The sequence below is a fragment of the Opisthorchis viverrini genome (genome assembly GCF_000715545.1).
Source record: "Opisthorchis viverrini unplaced genomic scaffold opera_v5_20, whole genome shotgun sequence".
Taxonomy (NCBI): Eukaryota; Metazoa; Platyhelminthes; class Trematoda; order Opisthorchiida; family Opisthorchiidae; genus Opisthorchis; species Opisthorchis viverrini.
In genome coordinates, this window is record NW_008751676.1 from 2510632 (window position 1) to 2534826 (window position 24195).

At 42.6% G+C, this 24195-nt stretch overlaps 1 protein-coding gene across 1 annotated transcript in view; it reads right to left on the reverse strand.

The window, feature by feature from the left end:
- Positions 1-18915, reverse strand: part of T265_12880 (hypothetical protein) — a gene marked incomplete at both ends in the record, with an annotated part of 19814 nt that extends 899 nt beyond the window's left edge. Inside the window, 7 exons of the mRNA XM_009165982.1 lie at positions 4161-4457; positions 8045-8139; positions 8224-8302; positions 9406-9711; positions 12123-12395; positions 16980-17276; positions 18531-18915. Coding sequence (XP_009164246.1) covers positions 4161-4457; positions 8045-8139; positions 8224-8302; positions 9406-9711; positions 12123-12395; positions 16980-17276; positions 18531-18915 — 1732 coding nt within the window. The remainder of the gene's footprint in view (positions 1-4160; positions 4458-8044; positions 8140-8223; positions 8303-9405; positions 9712-12122; positions 12396-16979; positions 17277-18530) is intronic.
- Positions 18916-24195: the final 5280 nt, after the last annotated feature.

Consider the following 24195-nt stretch of genomic DNA (forward strand, 5'->3'; position numbering starts at 1 on the left):
TTTGCCGTCACAAGCGCTCATTTGGAGAGCGTCACAGTGTTTAATTCATTTGGGCTGTAGCATATCGGTTCTCGTGTTTGTTTTGCAAAGTGCAGTTTGTTGATGATAGTTTAGCCCACAGGCTTTCAAATGGGCAGCCAACTCCACAATGCCTAGATTCACATGACCCCCAAATGATCTTAGACAGCCAATGGAACAGAGCAACCCGAAAACAATCACCATCAACCTTCAGTGGTTTTCTAACCGGACCACCCAGTTTGGCGAGAAAATCAATGACAGAATTTGTGCATTCGGAAGCAGGCAAACGTGTTCACAAATAATCCAGTTTGTGCTAATATGGCTGTCATCACTTACCTGCTCTCCATCTCCTTTCGTTCGGATATCAGGGGCAAAACAGGAGACAGCTTGTTTGTGCGGTTCAGTGAGCACTTTGGAAGTCATGTGTTTCTTCTATATTTTTACCGCACTTCATGGATTATCAACTTGGCCCTACTCCACAAAGCCTTACCAAATGACATATCTTACGAGGTGAATTTCTAGGCAAGGAAACTACCAAACTAAAAAAAACTCAGAAACTGGCCCAACCACATGCATCTTGTTATTACTCAATTTTAGGCAGAGAGCATTTTCACATGTTTTCGGTACCGGCCAGCAAAAGCTAGTAAATGGAATGCCCATCAGTTGAAATCATTGCACCTTTCCAGTCATGTAACACAATTATACGTTGCTCATTACTGAATACAACAGTACTCTTTGAAATAAGAATGGTGAGACCGCTAAGTTACCGTAGATGAGCGGGCTGGGCTTAAAAGCTGTAATGAACACAATGAAGACGGTCTTATTTCTTCAGAAAACTGCTGAGTCAAAAAGCAGTATACAAAATATTCCGCAGGATTCAGTGCTTCAACGCTTCAAGTCTGTAAGACACTTTAATTCAACGAATGAGAATTCCTTTTGAGCTGAAGAATAAATTGAAACTGGAGTTTGGAAACAAACATAGAAGCTCTGTTAATCTATTTTTCATTTGTATGACAGTACTATGAAGAATCCATTCTGCTTCACTTCGACCATTGTGTCTTATCGGCACTCGGGCAGACAAAATGGTCCAAACTAACATGATATACTGACCGTCAAGAAGCCCTGTTTGAGTCACACTGAGAATCTCTGGTGAAAATTGGCACGAGTTTGTATACACTAATAAATACTCTTGGAGGGGCAAAGTTATTCCAGCCACTCTTGGGAATGACCCTCTTGAGACAGGGAAACGTTGCATTAAGTCATGGCGGACAAGGAAGTTTCTATGACATTTTCTTTGAGGCAAAGTATTGTGTAGTTTTCTGACGGATTGGGCCATAAATCAAATCTCAATCACTGTAATGGAGATCAAGCTTCATCTGGGACAAGTGAAGTTTTATGCCACGATTTCCTCGCACGATTTTATCTGTATCGCTTTGTGATCTATGCTTATCCTCATTATCAGGGAAACTCAGTCCTGAGTAGAAAATACTTCATTCTGATCACCTAGAACATATTTTGTTGGTGAAATCCATTCGACCAGGAATCAATTTCCGACAGTCCTTCTGTATCCGGAACAAATCTTTTTTACGGAAATGAAGTGATTCAAACTGATACCGCTTGGCGTTGTGGCGACCAGCTGGCAATACTCTCGAATTATTTCCTAATCTGTAACAGTGCGGTTCTCTCCAAACTTTGCTTACGGTGAGACCAGGTTGTCTCTCAAAACAGGGGGATCATTTCTTCCTTACAATCTAACAGACATTGACGGTGTGATGAACGGCAGACTCTACACCAAAATTCGTTTCTACAGACTAATTATAGTGAGAGCCATATCAGTAAAGTTTCTCAGTACATCACTTTAAGGCTTTTCGTGGGAAGAAACTGATGTGGAATATATTTGTCATTCGTGTTGCCTCACCAGTGTGCCACCAGGACGGTTCTTGACGAAATCTTATTCGTGCGTCATAAAAGCTGGATGGCTTGAATTCGCATATTCCAGTAGCAGGAAGTGTACTTTCCCCCAGACAGAAAACTACTCAATAAATAAATTAGTGGTTTGTTATTTATAAAGGGTGCGAATTTTCCAAACTGATCGATTGTGCTGTAGCAAACTTTCACTGCAACCACAATCTCGAATCACAATATGAAAGGTACTCATCGCGATTCAAAAACATGTCCCATGTAGTAACTTTGTTAAAAAAGTGTTCTACTGAATTTGCTATCCTTGGCAGATGGGTTGTATCAAGGTGGAAAAAGAGACTTTCAGTTAGTTTCGCGACCTTCTTCAGGAAGAAGTAGTTCAGTTTGTTGCATGAGTTAATGCCTCTAACATAAAGTTCCACTAAATCCTAGAACGCCGGACCGAGTCGTGCCATAACTTTCGACTAGTTTGGGTTTCCTATCAGAACCGGCTCATTATTTCATCGGAATACGGTGCGAACTGTCTTTCCTCGAAATTCCCCCGCTGAGTTCCAATTTTCTCCCCTAAATTTAACCGTTCCAAGGCACAACTCGATGTTCTGTTACAAATTAACCCACACGGTAAACTGGTCACAAGATTAACCTGATTCTGGTTGTTTAGGATACTCTTGGAGCACTTGACATGCTCCAAAGCATCATTATCTGGGTGTTCTCAACCAAATTTATTAAAAATCACCGCCAGCTGTTGGTTTACTGATCATGCGTGAATTTATGGTTAACGATAAGTAAGTAGGTGATTCAACAGCATGGGCTTACCTATGCTAGATGAGATTTCAACTTGAAATCGAAGTCAATGTATGCTAAAATGCCGAGGAATGTTGTACGATCGTTTCATTCTTACTGGAAATTATCAGTCTGGTGCATCTGAGTGAAAACCTAACCTTTCGGTCACGACTGGCTGAACAGCAGGTTGATCTCACTTAGAGAGGACATAGTGCCATTCATCCTTCGACCACAAAAACCAAATCAAGCGATCACATATTGATTGAAAGTACTATCAGGTGAAACTCTTGCGAGATAGTTTGAGGAGATCTAGGAATTCTCAACTGAGATTTCGTCGTGTAAGCGAAACCAACCTATACGGAAAAACCGAGGAGCATTTTACAGCTGTTTCATCACCACTGGGAGCCAGTAGCAGCGTACAGCTCACAAAACACCAAGAAGTTTTTAAACCCACAACCTCCTTGTTGGTAATTTGAACACTTAAACGTTCGGAATGAACCGTGTGTGGTCAAACAGTGGAATATGAAGCCGAGGAAGCAGAACAGCCCCGAAAAGGATGACGCATGATCAATTATGAATGCCTGTTAATGCACGACAAAATACTGTAAGAAGGAGACAAAATTTTACGTGAGTAACCACCAGCGCATGGTAAAAACCAGCACCAGGGCAGAAAATTCATTTACTATCAGAGATTTTCAATGACGAAGGTCACTCAGGACAGGAGATACAACTGCTGGGAATCCGTGAAATTTTCAACTACACGATTTCACGTGGGTACAACAACTTGTTGGTTGCGGAACAGCCGACCTGGGTGTTCTAGATGCGGCACAGACATCTACTAAACCTTCGCTTTATGACTTTCAGACCAGTTTACATCTATTTTGCAGTGAACTAAAGAGGGAAATGAAGTAGTCCAGAAGGATGGCATGTCCACCATTCTCGTACCAGTATATTAGGCTCTGAGATAAGCTTCTATCTTCGTGGGATAGAACCTCATCAAAACATTGGTTGTTGGTCGAAATTTTCCATATGGAAACAAGTTTACAACAGTAGAAAAGTTCAATTTACTTGTTTGAAAATGGAACAAAATGGCTGATCCTTTAGGGTATATCAAGAATGACATTTAGAAGAGACTCAGCCCCACTTTCAAAAACAAGAGACCATAAGAGAACACCTGTTTTAGAGAATTCAAGTCAAGCAACACGGGGGACTTGGTATTTTATTTGTGTCAACTTTTCTCATCAGAATAGGATATTTTAAACATTATTTGATTCCGATTGTACATATTCTTGAAAAAACAGGTCTTCACTTAGGAAAAAAATAACCAGCTCCAGCTAGCAAGATGATTAGTTCTATAAATTCGCACACACTTTGACAGAGTGAACCTGCTCTGATATAAAAAAACGTGGTGTAGTTTACGCAACAATATGTATATTTACCTTTTGGTGTGAGTATTTTTTCAGGGGCGGAGAAATTCCCGGCGAATCGCCCTCCCAAAATGGTTTGTACCCTGTACTCATAGAGAGTATTGGGTTTCAATTCATCAACTGTCAGCTGTCTTGCTTCGGTAACGTAGTAAAACTCTTCTGATTCATCGTTACCATAGGTCGCCTTTTGTGTGATGTTAAACGATATTTTCGAACAAGTTCCGATCCCAAAGGGTTCAACATCCCAAGTCAATATGTGCGCCAATTTCTGTGTGTGAGCAATCACCTTTACCTTGGTTGGAATTGGGACTGCCACAAATCAGATTAAAACACAAAAAATAACTGGCTATAATCATGAATAGGATACGGCTAATGACAATCTATTAGCAGCAAGGTTAGAGTAGTATAGAACGGTGTCATTTCTGAACACATGTGATGATGAAAATGATGATGAATGGTAGGGGATGATAAAACTTAAAGATTAAACGGAAATCGAACATCTAAATGTAGTTATCTACAGAAAATCGCCTTGCTGTTACGATGAACACAACAGCCGTTTGTTCTGCGTGAACAAGCCCTTTTGATTTCTGCAATCTTTTAGCTGTGGGGAAGCAGTTGTATGACTGGATCACCCCAAATATTATTATGAGTTAACTCAGTTGCGTTAACTCATTTCACACGGTGTGCGTCACTGTCTCAGAGTGATCTAGTTTTTTGTGTTACATGTATTTAAAAAAACAGTAGATTGTGCTGCATTTTGGTAAAACAAATTTCGCCTTCTTCATGTGCTTTGAAAAACGCATTGTCTGAATGGTTCACTTTTGCTTTAAGGGCATTTAACGTGACGTCAGTATCCTTGCTTTGGGTTTCATACCATGTCACAGCCTAGTTTACATCCGTTTCCAAATGATGGTCCATGTTTATGGCTCTTTTGCCAAAGTCGCACATGGTACCCCTCCAGAGGTTTTATAGATAATGACTGGAAATAACTGTGCTTCACAAGGAGATCTACTTCTCAGTTTCTCCTGTTTTATTAGGACAGTAAAATCTTGATGTATTTGGCGAACATTGTAGTGGGAATGTTTAAACGCTCGTACTTAGTAGAAGTGACCAGACTAAATGATCATAACTTTGTATGCAAAAATATCGTTGCCTCTCAAGCTGAATCAGTTGTTGCTGGTAAATACACCAATAACGAGTTCCCTTTAGCGCTCTTAGTAATATCTATATGGAAAAATATCTTATATCTCGAAAGCTGGTCGGACCGAATGTAGCAATAATCTTCGCACTAAACATCCGGTTTAGGGTCTTGAAACAGATCATTAAACGAGATCACAAACTAGAGATTCAGTTGGGTCTCCTGTGAAAACTAAATCAGTTTGAAATTGATTGTATCCATCCAGGTTTATCAATAAGCATTGAATTCTGTCAACCGTATTGCTCTAATTGCCCTAGAAAGATGGCGATTCCAAGGTTGGTCCGTGTAAGACACCCAGCTTTGGATTAACGTCCGAAACTTTACGACCTTATCTCGATTGACTCGAATAAATTTGGACCCATAACAACCTTGATGCACAATTTAGGATGCACTGATATTTGATCACAGGATTTTAGAGTACTTTTGTTGTACTTTGTTGTAATTATGCGAGTAGCTGAGCTTGTTATTTGTCCACTCTTAAAAATCCCGAGCCAGTCCGCGTAAGATGCGGTTGCCTTCCCTTGGAAGGATCAGCTGAGAGAACTCACATTTGGTTAGATAGAGTGAGAGCAGAAGACAGGTAGGAGTAGGCCTACACTTTGTGCAATCGAAACGTTTCCCACTGGACTACCTCCATAAAGTCAATTTCATGGACACAATATAAGGAGGCGAGAATTTGATTGTCAAACGTTCTGTAATAGACTGTTCAGCAGTGAGATTCGCTTAACATTGTAGTCTGTCAAGCACTGCCTAATGGTTCCCATATAGATGTGAACATAAATTCATGCGCATCAGTTCTGCATCTGCCCCAATTAGAGTAATCATTAAGCTAGTAGTATTGGTTGCGGTATGAAGTAGGACTGCTGGTCGTGAAAGATTGATCTGCACAAGTGAGACATGGCTTGGAAAATTCGTATTTGTATTTTCGTGTCAAGAAAACTTACTCGAATGGCTTTCCATGGGGATTCGAAGGAAAGGAGAACGTCCAGCCACATTTTTCACGGTAACATAGACTTGTAGACGTTCGCTTGTGGGTAAGTTAATTTGGACGAAAGGTTTGGCGCGTAGCTCTGTATAGCTTAGTAGGCTACCAGAATCTGTTGTCCATATCTGCACAGTAAAGATCTCAGGACTTTCAGAGCTGTATTCGGTCCAGTTGAATACCACTTTATCGGGCTGAATATCTAATGCTGACAGCGGGATTTCCTTCGGAACTGTGTTTAAAATTTAAGGTGAAACCCCTATGATTAATACATATAAGTACTTATTCACTGGTTTGTTTGATCGAGAAATACGCATTGACTTAACTGAAAACATGAAACTCTGTGCTGAGATATTGTCTAGATCGGATTGCCCCACTTTCCATCAGCCACACTGCGTGAGGGGTCTAGAACACTACATAAAGACATGACGATAATTCTGTCATGCAACATTGGGATTTATCGTCGTACTTTCTATTCGCATTTACAATTCTAATTTGAGTTTTCTGCAACTTTTGTCACAGATACGCCAAATTTTCCCATAAATAAAATTCTACCATATTCTTGTAAATAGTTTTCTGAGAAGGTGGCGACCTCCACAGACAGGTGCGTCATGGTCAGCAATCCGAAAGTCTTGCTCTGACTTTAGGAATACACAAAAACGTCACCAACTATTACAAGCTAGCAGAGTAAACGTTCGTTTGCGAAGCCAAAACGTGTAGGAAAAAGAGCAGTGGAAGTCCCTGGGAATAAGTTTTCAGGGTATCTGATGAAATAGAAATTTGGACAGCCATGCAATGAAGGCAGCAACTAGGATAACGGTGTGCCACTGTTGGTATAAATATATCGTCTGCCAGTATCATATAACAGTGGAATGTCTGGTCTAGAAAATCTTAAATCAGGGAGACATCAGCCGTGAAACAGAAAACGTTGTTAGTCCGTAGTATATCTGCCATTCAGTTGTCTATGTATACTCATTTTTGATCAGAAGGGCCCCGCAGTATGAACGACCCACCAATTTATAAAGTTCATGGCCTAAAGAACATGACCTATTAAAAGGAGTGAAATATCTATAGTAACAGAGTCGTCTTGATAAATCCATCTCGCTCGTGTCTGAATTACTGACATTATACGTCTACTAGACCAGAACGGTGCTTCGGAAACGCTGTTTCCAGTGCAAAATGATCACACCTGTATTCCATATTACTAATACTGTAGTAATCCACACTGTGACTCTTACAGACCCTGCCGTCACCATGAGTGTCAGATGCGGATAGAAGCGACCGTCGCCTTATCAGTTCCAGGAGTGATTCTATTTGCCACCAGTCCAGGCTGGCTTGTCAGGAAGCGTGAGACTCAGGGTTGATTCTGCACAGCCTCAAGTAGTTCCTTGCACTTTGCAGATAGAAAGTGAGTGCCCAGCAGTGTGACAGAAAGCTGAAAGATAGACCAAGACCTTGGTATTTTCCTGCAAAGATTGCGGAAGCTATCTCACAATACAGTTGGCTCTTCCNCCTTACTTTTAGTTTCAAAGACAAAAATTCTCAGAAGGGAATGGTCGAACAAACGTAGGGTCATCCATAGTGCACACTGTGGATTGTTCCCAATTGGCCTAGACAGTATTTGGCAGCCTAACTGATGCGCTAAGCCTGCTCACTTATTTATCTGGATATCTGGCAACCATCACGATTTCTGATCCTCCAGGTTATGGCAACAACGCATTTTAAGCGTCATGAAACTTTCCTTTGATGGTGTCAGAGCAACAGTCGCTGGGACACACAGACATCGATCAACTTCTCGCTTGTGAGACACCCTCAGGGAAGTTGCCAAATGAACCACACAGAGGTGATTATCAACGATATTCAGTCAAGCAAGGATCCTTCTAACCCCTGCACACCTTGCCGCAGCGGCTTCTGGAGATCCAGAAGGGCTCAGCCGGAATTGAGTGGAGAGTGATGGGGTAGTTAGGTCAACCACTGTGCTTGTAATTTGAATTCATGTTTCTGATACACAGCACACATCAACACCCAGCGAGTCCATTGTGAGAGCAAGAGAAAATTGTTGATCTGCTAGCTTCGGAGTGCAAAGATTGAAGCAGGTCAGATGGATTAAAAATTAAATTAAGCTTTCTTTGGACGTCAGCACCTAGCAGATCTTGTTTGCAAAACCGATGGAGGACGAAAGGATTCATCACTGCTAACTGAAAATGCCTACAAGTGGATAGTTAATCATGGGCTAGAGGAATGAATAGTAAAAAGCTTAAAAGAGAAGTAGCCTGTTTTTGCTTACCCACCCAGCTGTATGCAACGAGTAAGGCGATTCGGCTGATGACACAGCTTGACGGCCTAGGTAACATGGAATTATGTGATAGTGCAGGTATCGTGGCTGTACTTGGGCGCCCAGTTCTAGACTGACGACAACAGGGGGTCCTTGATCAAAGCCTTTGATACAGATGCCTGACTGCAAGGCAGCGGTATTTGACAGACAGTGTAGGTGCATTACCGTTTTTAGGGAACAAGCCATCGCACACTCCAATCTCCAAACGAGTGGGTCAGAAGATTACGTTGGTTAAACCTTCAAAGATCGAACAACCTGGTATGACAGACTACGACTGTCTCACGGGTGCCCTCCGGTATAGATTAAAGGACCATGGAGACACATACAGCCTCACGCCACAGGTTGTTCAGTCTCTTCGTAGCGGATTAAAAACAACCTTTCAGACCAATTCGCAGTCTAGCTCATCGAGTACGACCTGAAGGAATTCCCAGATAAGTGTCAATATTGTGAATAAATTCGGCAAAGAACCTGCTTATTATCGAAGGTTGGGGATTCGAAATTTTATCCGAAATAATCTATGCTTAATCGTTGCATGGTTCTAAATATAGGGGACTCGAGGAGCTGAGATTTTGTTCGAGTGAGGTCACAGTGGGAACTACCTAATCAGCGATTTTTTGCCTATCGTATTCTGGTGTGTTGCTAATTTTGATGTGATTCAGAACCACGCTGAATTGTGTATGACTAAGGGAATTAATGGACTAAATATGAAGTTTTATTGACCTACTAACACATTTACACTCACCACGCGGCGTTTCGACGACCAGCTGATCCGTGAACGCTTCGTAATCCATAGCGTTCGCGTAACGTTGAACTTTGTAACTGTAAAACATTCCAGGTTCAAGGTCAAATAAAAGGAGTTCTTTTGATGGAACGGTGTACAACTCGGGTGGTGCGAAACCGGTCATTTTTCGTCTGATCAGACGAAAATGGTTATCTTGGCAGGGGGATTTTTCACTGGTCCCACTGATGGACCAAGTGATGTGATGGCCAAAGTTGTTTTCCATACTGAGAATATGGAAGCCCTCTTGAGTTGGTTCAACTGAAAAGACTAAAATGGGGTAGAATGCAAGAATAGTTGTATTGATAACCAAAAAATGGAATCACTAATTTTGCATAATTGTTCACTGGTGTAGGATATAGGTCTATAATAATTTGCGGACCTTCTAGCCTTTTCTGAACGTTTTTTCTAACTATCCTCTCAGATGAAGTTATATCCGACTGTGTGACACCAAAATTGTTGGTTGTTCTTTGGTTTCGGCTGCTAGGCAGTCCCGCTCTTGAGGAAGAAACTACCTTAACTAGACCACTGAATTCAAAGCAAGACATGGAACGAAAACCGGCTGGAAAGCAGAATGGTATAGAAAGAGAAATAAATTCGAATAACCAGGGTTTACGAAGACTATATCTAAAGTGGCCTATACACAGAGTGCTATTTTATGGGTAAGTTCCGGATGCTGTTAGATGAGTGAAACTCTGGTTTTCAATCAGAATGAGGTCATGTCATTTGATGTTGACACCTTCCCAGTTATCAACAGGCCTTGTCATATGCGCAGCCAATTTGGGTTTAGGAGTTCTCGACTATTAAGCACTCAACTGTCTGCTTCCTATTGACTGGAATCGACCAACAAGAGTGGACAAAGGATCGGCCAGCAATCGTTGCACAGAAAGGTGTAAACCTGACTGCTGGAATGATGGCAGTTGATGAATGCTCGAACCCCACCTACGTGGTTTGCCCCTCAGGCCTTACGACATGCTGTTTTGGGTTATTTTTGTGATCGACCAAATGATAATCACAAGTCTTTTAGTCCTCTTTTTGCATTGTTTTTCCTATACAGGTTGAACTTCCTACGTGCAACGGTAACAGGTTTATCGGAGGAAGGCCTTGCAACTGGGGCGATTTTGTACACTGAATGATTTTGCTGCACCCCAAAGGCTGCTGCGGTATTGTAGTGGCTATCCATCGCCACATCCTCTGACCAGGGGTGTCTCACATTCATTCACAAGGGTATCTTTTCGAGATCTTCTTGTCCTCTCCCTTCCAGTCCGTGAGGTGTTGAAACGAATAAACCACAGGAGATTTATGGGAGCTCTGTTAAAACTGTCTTGTGGATATGTGGGTGGGATCTAAGTTGCAACACAGTACCAGTCTAAATTAGACACAGATGTAAGCAGTTGGGCTTCCTAGTAGGCAAAAACGATTGCCAGACTCTGAATTTATTCAAAGGACAGCATTGAAGACAACTTATTCCAATTAACATCAAACTGGAAAATATCCCTCAGAGGGATACTCTGTCACAAGTCTATCGAAACCAGATTTTTGGTAGACTAATTCATCAAGTAGTCTCATAATCAATCATTCTAGGATACTTTGATCCACTTACTAGTTTGCTTCAGTTTCGGAAATGCGTCTCGTGTCAGTCATAAACTGGAGACCCATCATCATAATCACCATCATCATCATCATTACCATCATCATAATCACCATCATCATCATCATCATCATCACCATCACCAACACCATCGTCATGGAAAGCTTCAACACGCCATCATGACATTACTGCTAGGTAGGAATGATGGACGCACGCTGGCTGGGATACTTCAGAGGAAGTCAAACCTCGACAGGACAGCGATTAGAATCCTCAACTGAAGCCTTCGGTTGACAAACCTAGCCACAAAGCGTTGTCGTTTGATAGGGTATACACGGTTTTAGAGAACACATTACCAGACACGTTCCAACCCCCAACCTGGAGGACCAGAAGGCTGTGTTCGTCAGACCTGTAACCACTGGCCAAACTAGCGCGAAAGGCCCTTTTAGTGTGGCACGGACAAGTATGGTTCAATCGATCACGGGGTACACAAACCATCACATCAAGGTAAGTCCCAGTCTCTTAGTGACGGAATTTGACGATCGCTGATCTGACGAACTCCACTTTGTATCTGTTCCCTCCAGTTCGTTCTCCTTTGTGCTTCCATTTCGATGTCAACAGCTCTTAGACCAAAGCATCCAGACATTGAAGCCTTTGTCTGCCATTTCTTTGTGGTCAGTTGGCCACAAAAAAGCTGTTTTGGAATCCTATTCCTATCCACTCGGCAAATATTCCCCACAGGCGGTTGAATATAAACATACAGAAATCAGGAATAACTTGATGGCTTCAGGCAAATTCAGTCATAATGTACACTGTGAAATAATTAAAGAGTTGCTCGGGATAAAAGATCACCCACAAGGTGCTGCGACAGGGAGCTGAAACCTGAGCACCTAATGAAGCTAGACGTAATATCCGTGAGTACATGCGTTGGCGAATACCTGGGACAGCATCGCAATTGGTAGACAAATTACACGTTGAAGCAGTCAACATGCACAAACCTAACAGCCAACTGGACTAGCCAGTGCAAGCATGGTGGCGCAAAAATGCGCAGCCTTTTGGACAGCGATATTGTTATGTAGGTAGATAAACTTACGGGAATTTTCCGTGACTTTCACGTGCGCATAGTCCGAACTATCGACCACATTTTTTATTGCCAAGAAGAAATGTGCACCCCGGTGGGGTTCCTGGCTGGGGAATTGGTGAGAAAGTTCTCTGAGTGGTTTCCAAATAGCCTTCATCTCATGTCCGTGAATAAGTATCACATGAACCAGTTCTGAAACCGTGTTGGTTTTGAATTGGCTCTCCCAGTTTACGTTCCAAACATTATTGCTGGCTCTGATGACTGGTGGCAGGGGTGTTCGGATTTCTGAGAAGATGATTAAGGAAATGAGCCATGTTGAGTTAGAGTCACATGTATTTATTCTGGTTTACTAAAACTGGGACCAAAATCCCAATTTTCTATGGGCAAACCTGGTACACTCTCAGTACGCCTCTTCTGTTATGCAGCGGTCAACTCGTTAGTTCTAATTCTCATTAAAATGCCGATAAAAGTCATATGCACGCGGTGTCTCGTTTTAGGGATTAGTGGGATCTACAACTGAGAACTCACGAATGGCGCAAAGGCAACTGGCTTGGGAAATCTTTATGGTCTGTTTAATGTTTAATGGTAAAGGAAATCCTGTTTCTACTCCATCTTGAGGTTCCCACCGAATATGCGGTTGAAACACGAGGTTTTGCGCTTTTACACGAAAAATAGTTGGAAAAAGATGTAGGGTGTTTCGAGTCTTTTCAAATCTGGCTTCATCCCCCCGATAACTACATACAAAGCCTTACTTACACAAAGCCTTTTTCGAAATGTGCTTCTCTTGTGATGCACAATTTTTAGGACTTTCTTTAGTAGTAATATAAGAATTAGATTCCAAGTTGGCTGGTTTCTGTAAAGTATTTGCCCAGATCGGTTCCAGCTTACGGTTTAAACTCTTCGGCCACTTTAAAAGCATGTTGCCAGTTGGTTGAGAAATGTCATTCAAGTGCACGTTTTTCTTCAACGATCCCTTTCAACTCAGATTGTTCTTCACGGAACCAGGTGACAGTCCCAATGCAAACATTTAGGGCCTTTCGTTTCCCATCCAAATTCATTCTACTGTGTCTGGATGAAAAAGGAACACATTTAGGTCGCTTCTCCCTCACTTTCAGTTTAAAAATATCATAAATGAGAGATTCAGATGAAATTCAGAACGAGGTCAATTCGAAACTACATATTTATCGCAGCACTCGTATAGCTGAGTGTTCAGGTAGAAAAAAGGTGTTGGGGACTGGGAAATAAACCTACCGGAGAAGACCCGAGAAGAACGAACTGGTGGATGGACTGTCCAGTGTATTCACCAGTCCGGTAATTGAGTTTACGGCCCTAATTTCGTGAGCTGGGACTCCAACACTTGACTGCATACATGCCCGCAGCCAACTCCGTGCTGTTTGACTGTCCACTTGGATAAAACTCACAGTGGTCAAATAACGAATGTGCCTTATTTTCCGTGGCCGTTTTTGCACTAACGAAATATATTGCTGATTCACTCAAGGACACCTATCGAGAACAGACTACGTCACCCACCAAGAAGAGATCTGGCGTGCATGTCATAGCGGGAGATTTTAGCGCACAGGTAGGAACCCTCAGCTCATCAGAAGCAGGCAGTGGAACCATGTTAAGCCTAAATTTATGACATTGGTGACCGTGGACATCTCCTGAGACATTATCTCAGCAGCACTGCAGTTAGAGGCTGCGGGAGTCGTCGTGCTACTGCTGGGTAGCCTTGGAATCAAATTTACCACACCGCCGTCAGCTACTGATCGTACCACTAAGTCGGTAGCTACTGCTCGCTTTGCAATACTCCGGTTGGCTAAGATCAACATATGTTAGATGCAGACTTTCAGCAAATTTATCCGGTAAATCCAGGAAATGAGCTTCACACGGTAGGAAAGCTTTGTGAGCCACAAGTTTGAGAAATGAACCAAGGCTTTCTGTGCAGCACAATTCAAGCGACCTCATCAAATGACATTGACCGTACCGGTAACTGAGATGAGATAACCACGGTTAAACGTGACCCCAGTAACTTTGTCTGGGAGCATGTTTGTTAGGAGCATCTATGCGGAGGCCGCTGAATCTCAGATAATAAATGTCACTCAGTAATGCAAGAAGCTTTACGCCCTCGGTTTCAAGATAAAATTCTGCTAGAAGCTGGATAGTGCACTGATCATATTATTTCATACCATCCTTGTATCTTTATATACATGCATCATTTTATTATGTCAAGTGCTTAAGGAGCGCCAAGTATACAACCGACCAAAAATCGCGTTTTCTTTCAAATTTGAAGGCTAGAAAATAATGCCCTCGAAATGTCCAAACACTATTCATTCCCTATTCTTACTGATGATGTCGTTTTGTTCTTTGACGAGAAAAGTACTTCAACCAGGAGTTCGGAGGTGATCTCATGTTTTGGCATGCGTTTTACACCTTCAAGATGTGTTGTCATTCTTCATGATTTCCCATCCTTTTGCATTTCTTGGAAACTTGAGTTTGTTGACTGATTCACGCAGCTTAGCAGCTACATAAGCTGTGATTGTACTTTAACAAATAAAGCTAATGCGCGGCTAATCAGAGTGCGGATAGCGTGTGCCAATTTGTGTCGAGTAGTGAATTTCGCTGAGGCCAAAGCGCCGTGTACAGTAAGTAGCTACAAAGCAGTCTTACTTTATATTTGTGAGATTCCGTCTTTGAACATTCGATCACCGGTGTTTATGTGGCACGGCAACAGCTGGCTGACTACAGCCAGTACGCGTAAGTGGGTACTTGATAACTAATCTGACATGGCAGGGCAGCGGAATAAACTCATAAGCTTAAAGCGAGTGTGTTAGGTACTACTTATTCCTAACCGCAATCCAATACAGGTAGTTAGGGCGAAAGGTTCGCAGGAGACAGGCTGCGAAATGCCAATCTGAAGTGAAAGCGGCTGCAATCAAGCTGAGCACTCTGTGTTTTCGAACCTTCTTTGCTGGGGTTTTATTTACTATCGGTTGGAAACCTTGCAGAGTATGGCACGCAGTCAATCCCTGTGACAGGCACGCTGCCATATCCTAGCCGGACTGACTAGCTAAAGACCGTCCATCGCTTGCTCTGGGCTTATGTTTGTTAAGGTTCGCAAAGGGTGTTGAACCAACCCCAATGATGACGTCTTAATTTGACATTATTCTCGGGAATGTTTAATCTAGCGCTATTTAGATGTGTAGGTATTTTATCCTTGATCGAGTTCCTCAAGGGCAGAAGATTTCTTCGCCCTATATTTCTACCCTTCTCTTTTCTTTCCGCTCTATTCACTCTTTACTCTTTCCTTATTGTTTTATGGCAGTTAGGCGCCAGTACTCACTTATGGTGTAATACTGTCAGCGATGATAAGTCTTATGACCAAGGTCAAAATTCCACAACGCGGCTATTTTACACCAACGTTTTGTAGATTACAGCATCGCACACACGACCTACAGTTATAATCCTATTTAGGCCGCAGAGGCAAGTGACCCTGAGGGGTTATTCTGCCTAGTTAAGCACTCCAAATGGTTCGTAACATCACTGTATGTGCACACCTGTGACCGATTACCCATTGGTCCTGTCCTCAATTTCGGGTACCAACCATGTATCCAATTGGCAATTTCTTTGCTGATACCTATTTGAACACTGCTTTTTCATAGGGTAATATGCTCATCTTTAATCAGTATCTCCAGAGCCATCAGATTTTCTCCCATGGCTAATAACCTTTTCTAACGTTATGTACAACTAAGTGATCGGCTTAACTTCGTGAATCGTCTGCACCACTGAACGCATCGTGAAAACACCAAATGCATAAACACAAGCTTCCGTGAACAATCGGTATAATAGCATTGGGTTCAACATGGGAACATAAAAACAATAAAGGAGTGAGATCTTGTCACACTGTAAGCTAGCAGTTTATGTGAAGCGTGTGTCTTACAGTGCCTATTGATGGGAAACCCACGCTTGTAGTCAGGCAGCATAGTTAGAGTATGTCAATCGGTATGAGGTAAACTAAGTAGTTATGGGACCCTGTGATGGCCATCCATCCAATGCAAACAAGTCGGGTTATGTAAGAAAACAAGCACCCAGACCAGTCATCAGTCAATAAGTGAGCGTTGGAAACAACCGGAAAAAGGACGGGAATAATGAAACTTCGGGATTTTTCATGTCACATGATGGATTATGGGACGGTAAAAATGTCAGATTTTTCTACACTGAACGTTGCTCCCAGCAGCATCCGGTAAGAGACGAAACTCCCCTGGGTTCTAACAACGGCCTTCTTTGTAATCTCGTATTTCGACAAAGGATGTTAGTCTGAACAGAGTTACACAAACCTGAACCTGAATCGTTAATGGGGCTCCCGGAAATAGATATTATGCATCAAGTTGACCATTTAGGTACTCACGGATACCAATTAAATTTCAGATTACGTTTAGAACGGTTTTTGTAGAGACCCTCACAACCCACGGGTTGTGACAGACAAGGTGGTGAACCCAAATCCACGTGCATCTGGATGCACCAAGTGAAGAAGGTCGATGCAAAACGGAATAACCAAAAATTATGTCGTGCTAAATTTGGCTACCTCGTACTTAAATCACCTCGTAAAGGACATTTTGAGCAGCGATCCAGATGAACTTGGCGCTTCGCGCTTATCACATTCCACAAATAATCTTAAATAAAACCGCTTGAATGTTCCTTCGAAAAATTCATCGCTTGGACTGAACTCGCAAATCACTCGAATCCGTTATTCTTGGATCAAAACAGCCTTGATCACCGGCGATTTACCCCTGGCCTTTTTCTCATGATGTTAAAAGGAGAAAAATAAACAAGACTTAGGCTGCGATTTTCGAACAACTATAAAGAACGCACGTGCTTCCAGAGCTTTCGTTACGGGTGACGAGAACTCTCCGGTATCTGGGTTGGAATTGACCATCACCCGAACACTGAACGAATAGGTGAGCCCTGGAGACAAATCTGTGAAAGTGATTTCGTTTTCTTCCACTAGGAAAAAGTCTTCCATGTTGAGGTGATCACGTCGTCGAACTTCAAATGTAACGCCGCACTGGTCTGCAATTCCAGATGCACTGCGACTCCATTGCCACAACAGTTGTTCGCCGATTCGATTCTGTAGGCTGTTGACGCTGACTGTGCTAGGCCCGGGAATTCCTGGTGGATAAAGCACGTAGGGTTAACGGGATCTAGTTAGAGTAACTGGCAACCAAGTTTTCAACATCAGAAGAAATAGAAGACACTTCAAACACTACATAAGGGAAGTGACCATTAAAAATGAGCGGTTTTATCTTGATAAACTTTAAAATTCTGTTCCTTTTTCATCGAGACCACCAGACAGAATAGATGGAAAACTGTTGGGAACCTGAATAATATGAAAAGTAAAATTAATCACACCCCAAGGGGAGCATGCGAAGAAGGTTTAACTGCATTTTCTGAGTATCGGTTACGCGATTTTGGGCAAACGAATTCCTCTCACCAAGAGAATTAATATTCGGTGGTTGTATTCAAACGCATGTACTACTGATACAAGGTGAGCCAAATGCCTGCGACCAACCGAACCAGCCTTAAAGATACCTAGTCAATCCCTTGGACAACCAGTACCCACAGAGCTAAACAGCTATGTGTACATATCACGACAATCAAGCGATGAAACCATTCAGCAAAAGGATAATGTCACACATAGCTCATTCATTCAGTTGGCCGTGATACTGAGAGCTAAACGAGCATTCCGCGGTCCTATTTAGTAGGAGGCTATGATTTTTTATCAAGCTGAACAGCTTCATGATGCTTACGCCAAACTGACTGAGTTTGTAACCGGCAGTTACACAGCCGGTTGCATCACTTAGCTTAAAGATATGGCGAATTTTTGCTTTATTTTGCTGACTGTCTGCATCTTCACCTGGTAACTTGTAGATGCTTACCTAGCAAGTAATAGATTTATCGCGACGATTCAAACATGCAACTAATATGACTTGGTGTTTTCGAGACGACATATTGTGGTAGAAAAGATATTACCCATTAACTGGCATCATACAGGAGGACATAATTAGGTTCGCTCAAACCATGTTCACGGGGATTGCGTGTCAAAAGTATTCTAGAACCAGTAGGTAATACTAATAATAACTGAACCTGAATCGAACGCGATATCATTAGTGGGAGAGCATGTGACCTAGCTGCGATAGCTTTAGAGGTTGGGTGGATCAGCTAAGGTAACAACAAGGAAAAGCTGTTCATTCGTTTCTTTTTAGGTATATACACAAGTGAAACCCACAGAGGGTGTACTGGCGGAACTACCATTAGACTTCTCAAGATTATATAAAACCAACTGAAGTATCAGCTGTGAACTAATTCACTTTACTCATGCTTCCCAAAACTAAAATAAAACGATTAGAAAAGAGGACAACTCACGTTTAGTCCACGTCACAGCGACCGGGGCAACATCGGAAATTCCTCCCAAGCTTTCTGTAAAGATGTATACTTTTGGATCACACCTCACGTTGTCGGCGGGGAGATTGAAAGATCTTGCTCCTACTGGGACCTTGAACGTTTTCATTACCGGACCATCGAACAAGATAAGGTTGAGTTTGCTTTTTTTATCCTCCTCTAATTTTCCAAAAAGTGGCAAATCATCAGGCCGTTCGTCGGCTTGTGCTTTTATCCACGTGACAGTAAGTCCAGTGTCAGATACGAAGGCTGATGGTGACTGGGGTAACTGTGGTTCTTTTGAATCAAACGAAAAAGACAGTTTTGCCGACGTTAAACTAACGTTATATTTTACTTCAGACAGGTGGCACACTGGTCATATTCATGAATGCTTAACAAAGTTCAGGGTACTCTATTAAGGAGGCACTGCTCTAGAGCGTTTTATAGGGTTGATCGCCCTACATAGAGGGATTGACCGGAACATTTTTCAGCTAACTTACTGAACAGGAAAATTGTATTTTATGCAACACTTGCATATTCTAGCACCCCTGTATGTACATAGAGTTTTCTATCCATAAATGATAGCAAAAATCCACGCGGCATCCTTCAGCTGACTGAATATGTTGCTCATATGAATAGCGGACACAAAAAAGTATCTTATATGACTGAAAAAATCTGCAGCCATCACCTTGGGATGACGTTGGTTGAATTCGTAAACATTTCGAGGTTCAGCGAAGCTGTCAACGGGCCCAGCAAAGTAGCACTGTCTCACCCTTATCGTAATCTTTTGAAGATGGACTGAGACAGCACTTTCTTTTTCGGCTTCAAGAGGTGTATTTCTTCATGAACAAGTTCTGTACCTTCAAACTCAATTCGTCTTAAAGGGTTTCCTTGAGATCGGATTGTCGGAATTCGTCCTACACCACTTTTACATAGAATTATTTCCACCAAAGACAGCAATATCGTTGTTGACACTGATGCCTTACTGTCGTACAGCCACAAAGCTTGTTTAATCAATTTGGAGACTTGGAGTGAAAAAGCCTATATGCGGAAGGGACCTGACATCAACCGATTTAATGCATTCTGAGATGCTCAGGTTTTCAGATGTTCACTCAGATAATCTAAAAAAAACTAACAAAACCAATGCCACTGGCATAGGTTATTTGCCATTTCCTTCAACGCCTCCGGACAAGGGCAGAAAGTCACACAGATCCTGCGCTCCCAATACCCACACTTCTTGTAATCTTTTTCGGATTCTTCCACCAAGTCACAAGTTCAGCCCGTGAGTAGCATTGCTCCGAAGAAGACATGAAGACCTTATCTCGCTGATCTTTTTTATGATTTTACCACGTTTTTTTCCTATGTCTTTGTGGCAGCAGTGGTCCACACAGAGTGTGCGAAATGATGTCAGCCAGCAACTACGTCAGTTTTGCAATCCTCAATCAAATCAGTACGTGATTTGCTAGACTGCAATTCTGCATGCGCGGTAGGTGGCCTAGCCGCTGTTGTTGTTAATGTTATATAGTTTCCACCAATAAAGTACCCGCTGCACAACCAAACATACTTTTTCTCATTTCTTTCCGAATTCATGGACACCATCCAAAACCACTTCTGATATCAGTCTCGAGACATCGATGCCGAAAACCATGGAGACACTTCAGATCGTCTGCTCGCAGAGACAGGTCTGGCAAATAGATAACAACATAGCCGTTTAGCCTGGAGCACAAGATCCTTGGGACCCAGTGATGTGTCCTTTTGACTCCACAAATGACGTAAAAAAGCAGTAGTGTTTCGGGCCTTCGAGACACATAATGTGCGTAACGCTAGCTAAATCCTCCAGTTCTTCTTAAATTACAGAAGGTATGTTGGAAGACTGTAAATCCTGAAGCATGAATTCACACATTTTGGAGGTTAAATGCCAGAAGATGATCGGTGATGGTGATCTGTTTATCCAACAGTGCCTTCACATTTCGCACTGATCGACAAAACGGATCGCGCCCTTGAAGTCGAGGAAAACCACAGTTGTGACCTGTACATAAGATAAAGTTGACGCAGCCTCTGACTGGCCAAAGTCCAGCTTCACGGATGGAAGTTCCATATGTTGCTTTCAGATGACAGAAAAATCAATACTGCAAGAAACCAGGCTTACACCTCTGTGGGTACTAAATATAACACAAACACCCTTTTTAGTAGGCACTATTATCAACTCACTCCAGTTCAGTTGGATAGTCTCTCTCAGACTGACGCAAAAACGTTAGACAGGTACTGACTGAGGAATGCACGAACGTCCATGAGTAGAGCCGGTGAAAGTTTTGTGTAATCGGGAAAGCGGCGACGCATACGTGTGAATATGCATTCAAAGGATTATGAGGCTTGGGGGTTCTCACTCAGTCCGCATTTTGCCGAAGGTCGAAAGTCCGGAGAGAAAGTACCGAGTGGCCAACTGAATTGTTGTTGGAAGTATTCTGTTCAGCAGGCCAAACCTTACCATTTGATGGACATCCTGGAGCTACTAAGGTTTTACTAACAAGAGACTTCCTGGGATAGTCCACAATCCACATGGAATAACCCGCAACCATTTTCTGAATTTCCTGTGGCTTCCAGTCCTTCGGCCTTCTAGGTCCATGAAGCTTCTCTGTCTGCGTCGAATAATGCTTTGAGTTGTAATGCGGTTAGGACCGTAGAAATATGTCGTCCGGCCTCCGAAAAATCCCTGATCCTACCAGATATCTGATGGAATAGGCTAACCGGTTTGTAACCCAGGGTAGAAGTTCCGGCATTGAGTGCAAATTTGGATATCTCTCTGATAGTCGCTAAAGTCTGGCAGTGGAGAAGCCGACAAACGTTAGACGAGTTAGTTCTGAGGAGTTTGAATTTCGAGCCAGACGCTTCCCAACAGTCGAGAGAGCTGTCAATGTTCTACGCAAATCTGGGAAGCAGCAACGGCCAACTGCAGTGGAGGTGATTTTTGCTGGGAGCTACGTAGTCAGACGATTTCCGCTGTTCTGGAAATCAGCAGTTCTAATTAACAGTTTGTGATCAGCATGCATCTACGGCGCGCGCTCTCCGTTATCCGTGCACTTCGTGTCCAACCAGAGATAATCACCCAATCAAGTCTTGCAATCTCTGAGCCTACGCGTTCAGTTCACCAGCAAGCACACTGACGTATCAGCTTTTTAGACTGTAAGGGAGTGCTTAGAGCATCACAGAAATCGCCCCTGTCAGATTCGGACGTTTAGTCCGTCGTGGCGTGAACAAATACATTAAACAGGGAGCGATGGATCTCTATTTCTTGAGATTTTATTACAAACATTGCAAAACGAACCACAGGAGGCGAATAAAACAGCCATCTAGTCAAGTACATATGTCTCCGCTCGATGGCTCCAAGCAGTAACTAAGTCGGTATGTCGGAATCCAGGGGTCGCCTTGTCCGCATAGTTGCACCGCAGGATAGACAGCAATGTAACGATGCAGTCAAAGTACTTGAGTCCTGAATTCTTGGTTCTGATAGATACCACATATCAATAAATGAAAAGGAAACCCAGTGTACGAGCAACAAAATCTTGTTGTATTGTGTGTTTCAGAATGAGAGCATCAAAACCAATAGTAGATTGACTTTTAGTGTTTTAGGATCAATTCCGAGGTGTTTATAGCTGTTAGCCATGATAGAAATGCACGGTTCAAGTTAAGGGTAACAAATAAAATAAGCCCATCATTCACGAGGCTGGGACCTACAGACAGAGTACTTACAATGAACCGGTATACAGAAGAGGATTGAGCAATAAGCGTGGAATTAGCAGTGGCTATTTCCGCTGACTGGGCCTTCTGTACGCAGTGAGTAAAAGTAGCCGGCTGATGACACCACTGGATGGCCGAAGTGCCATAAGAGTGAATCCACGTTTGTACGCAGAGTGAAATACTGTTAGGGCGTCCAAATTTAAAGGGAGGGGCGAGCATGGCCTTCTACCACAGCCTCTGGATAAAAGAGCCAATCGAATTGTAAGCAGTGCTGGCTGGCAAACTACCACAGAGGTTTTAAGGAACAATTCACACTACACATTCCAGACAGTGTTGATCAAACTTCTAATGACTGACCAAACTGGTATGGAATTTCAAAGTGATACCACCACAAATATAATCTAGTGGATGGTAGCATTACGTAGATTGTCACATCTGTTCGCGGCAGACTTCATATGGAGGATATGTGATTGCCCGAGGCCGATCAAACTAAAACGAGCGGTGTGTACATACTTTAACTGAGAGGTGATTTACAAAGGGAGGGTGATTTCTTTGATTAGGTTAAACATACCCAATCCGCTCTCGGGGGCATCAAGCACCTTCATTAGGAATTCGTAAGAATTTGCCAGCAAGGTCGCAGAGCTTCCTTTGGAGATGGACGAAGTCCCCGTGAGTTTTGACGTAATATCAGTGTATACAAACATCCCTAGGGCAGATGCTCTGGAGGTAACTAAGAGGTTGTTCCTGGAAGACACGACACTCGGGAACGGACACAGCTCTCGGTGGATGAAGTAGTTGAGGGCATAAGAGTGTGTTTGAATCTTGATCATTTTGTTTTTGACACAAGTGTTTACTCACAAGAACATGTTCTTTCAATGGGATCTCCAGTATCCCCAGTTTTACATAATATTTACATGGATAGGACAAGTGCACAGGTTTCATAGGTCTTCTGTAGCGTTTACACATACTTCTCACCCGGAAATGGTCATACATGAACATCAAGAAATCTGAATCTGTCACACATTAAGTTTAGCATGGAAATAGAGTCCACCTCAGGCACATTACCCTTTCTGGACTGTATAACACATAACCTTGGTGGGAAATTGAAAACGACTATATACCAGAAATCAACAGACACAGGAGCCGTCTTAAGCCATTCATCAGCACACTCAAAGTCCATGTACATCAGCATTGTCTCATCGATGTTTCGTCGAGTTAGAGCGCTGTGCACAGAAGAGATTGACCGAACGCAAGCTCGAATCGAAATTGCCAACAAACTTCAAGAAATAGGATACCCAGTGAGTTTGACAAGGTGTCAACTAAGAAGGATATTGGTTCCAGTATCTAAACCCAGTAAGGAATGGATTGGCACAGCAGTCATTCCATATAAAGCAGGAACATCGGAGGTTATTCGAAGACGGTTGAACTTAGCCAACATTTGAGGAGCTTTTCAGAAGGTAGAAACGCTACGCTCAGTTTTGGTACAATTAAAAGATCCCCTGCAGGTTGAAAGGACTAGGGACTGTGTGTATAAAATTAACTGCAACGATTACGTTAAGGTTAGGACAAAGTGCCAGGGAATTGCACACCAGAATTGATGAGCATAAAAGAAGGATAAACAAACCACCAAAGAATGCAGAAGAATACCAAACGCTGGTCAAAGACTCAGCGATGGCGGTACATTCCTTAGACACGGAACATAGAAAAGATCTGGAGAATGTGGAAGTTTTAAGACGGAGACTTCGATTCATACCACAGTAGCAGATAGCCGAGTCGATGGAAGTTACTAAGCATTACAGTGTGAATAGAATCGAGGGTGTGGAGCTAGCGAGCGTATGGAAAGCAGTCTTAGATAAGCCGAGTTGACACGTGACCGTGTGGTTGTCAATCCACTTAGGATCATTAGAAAAAA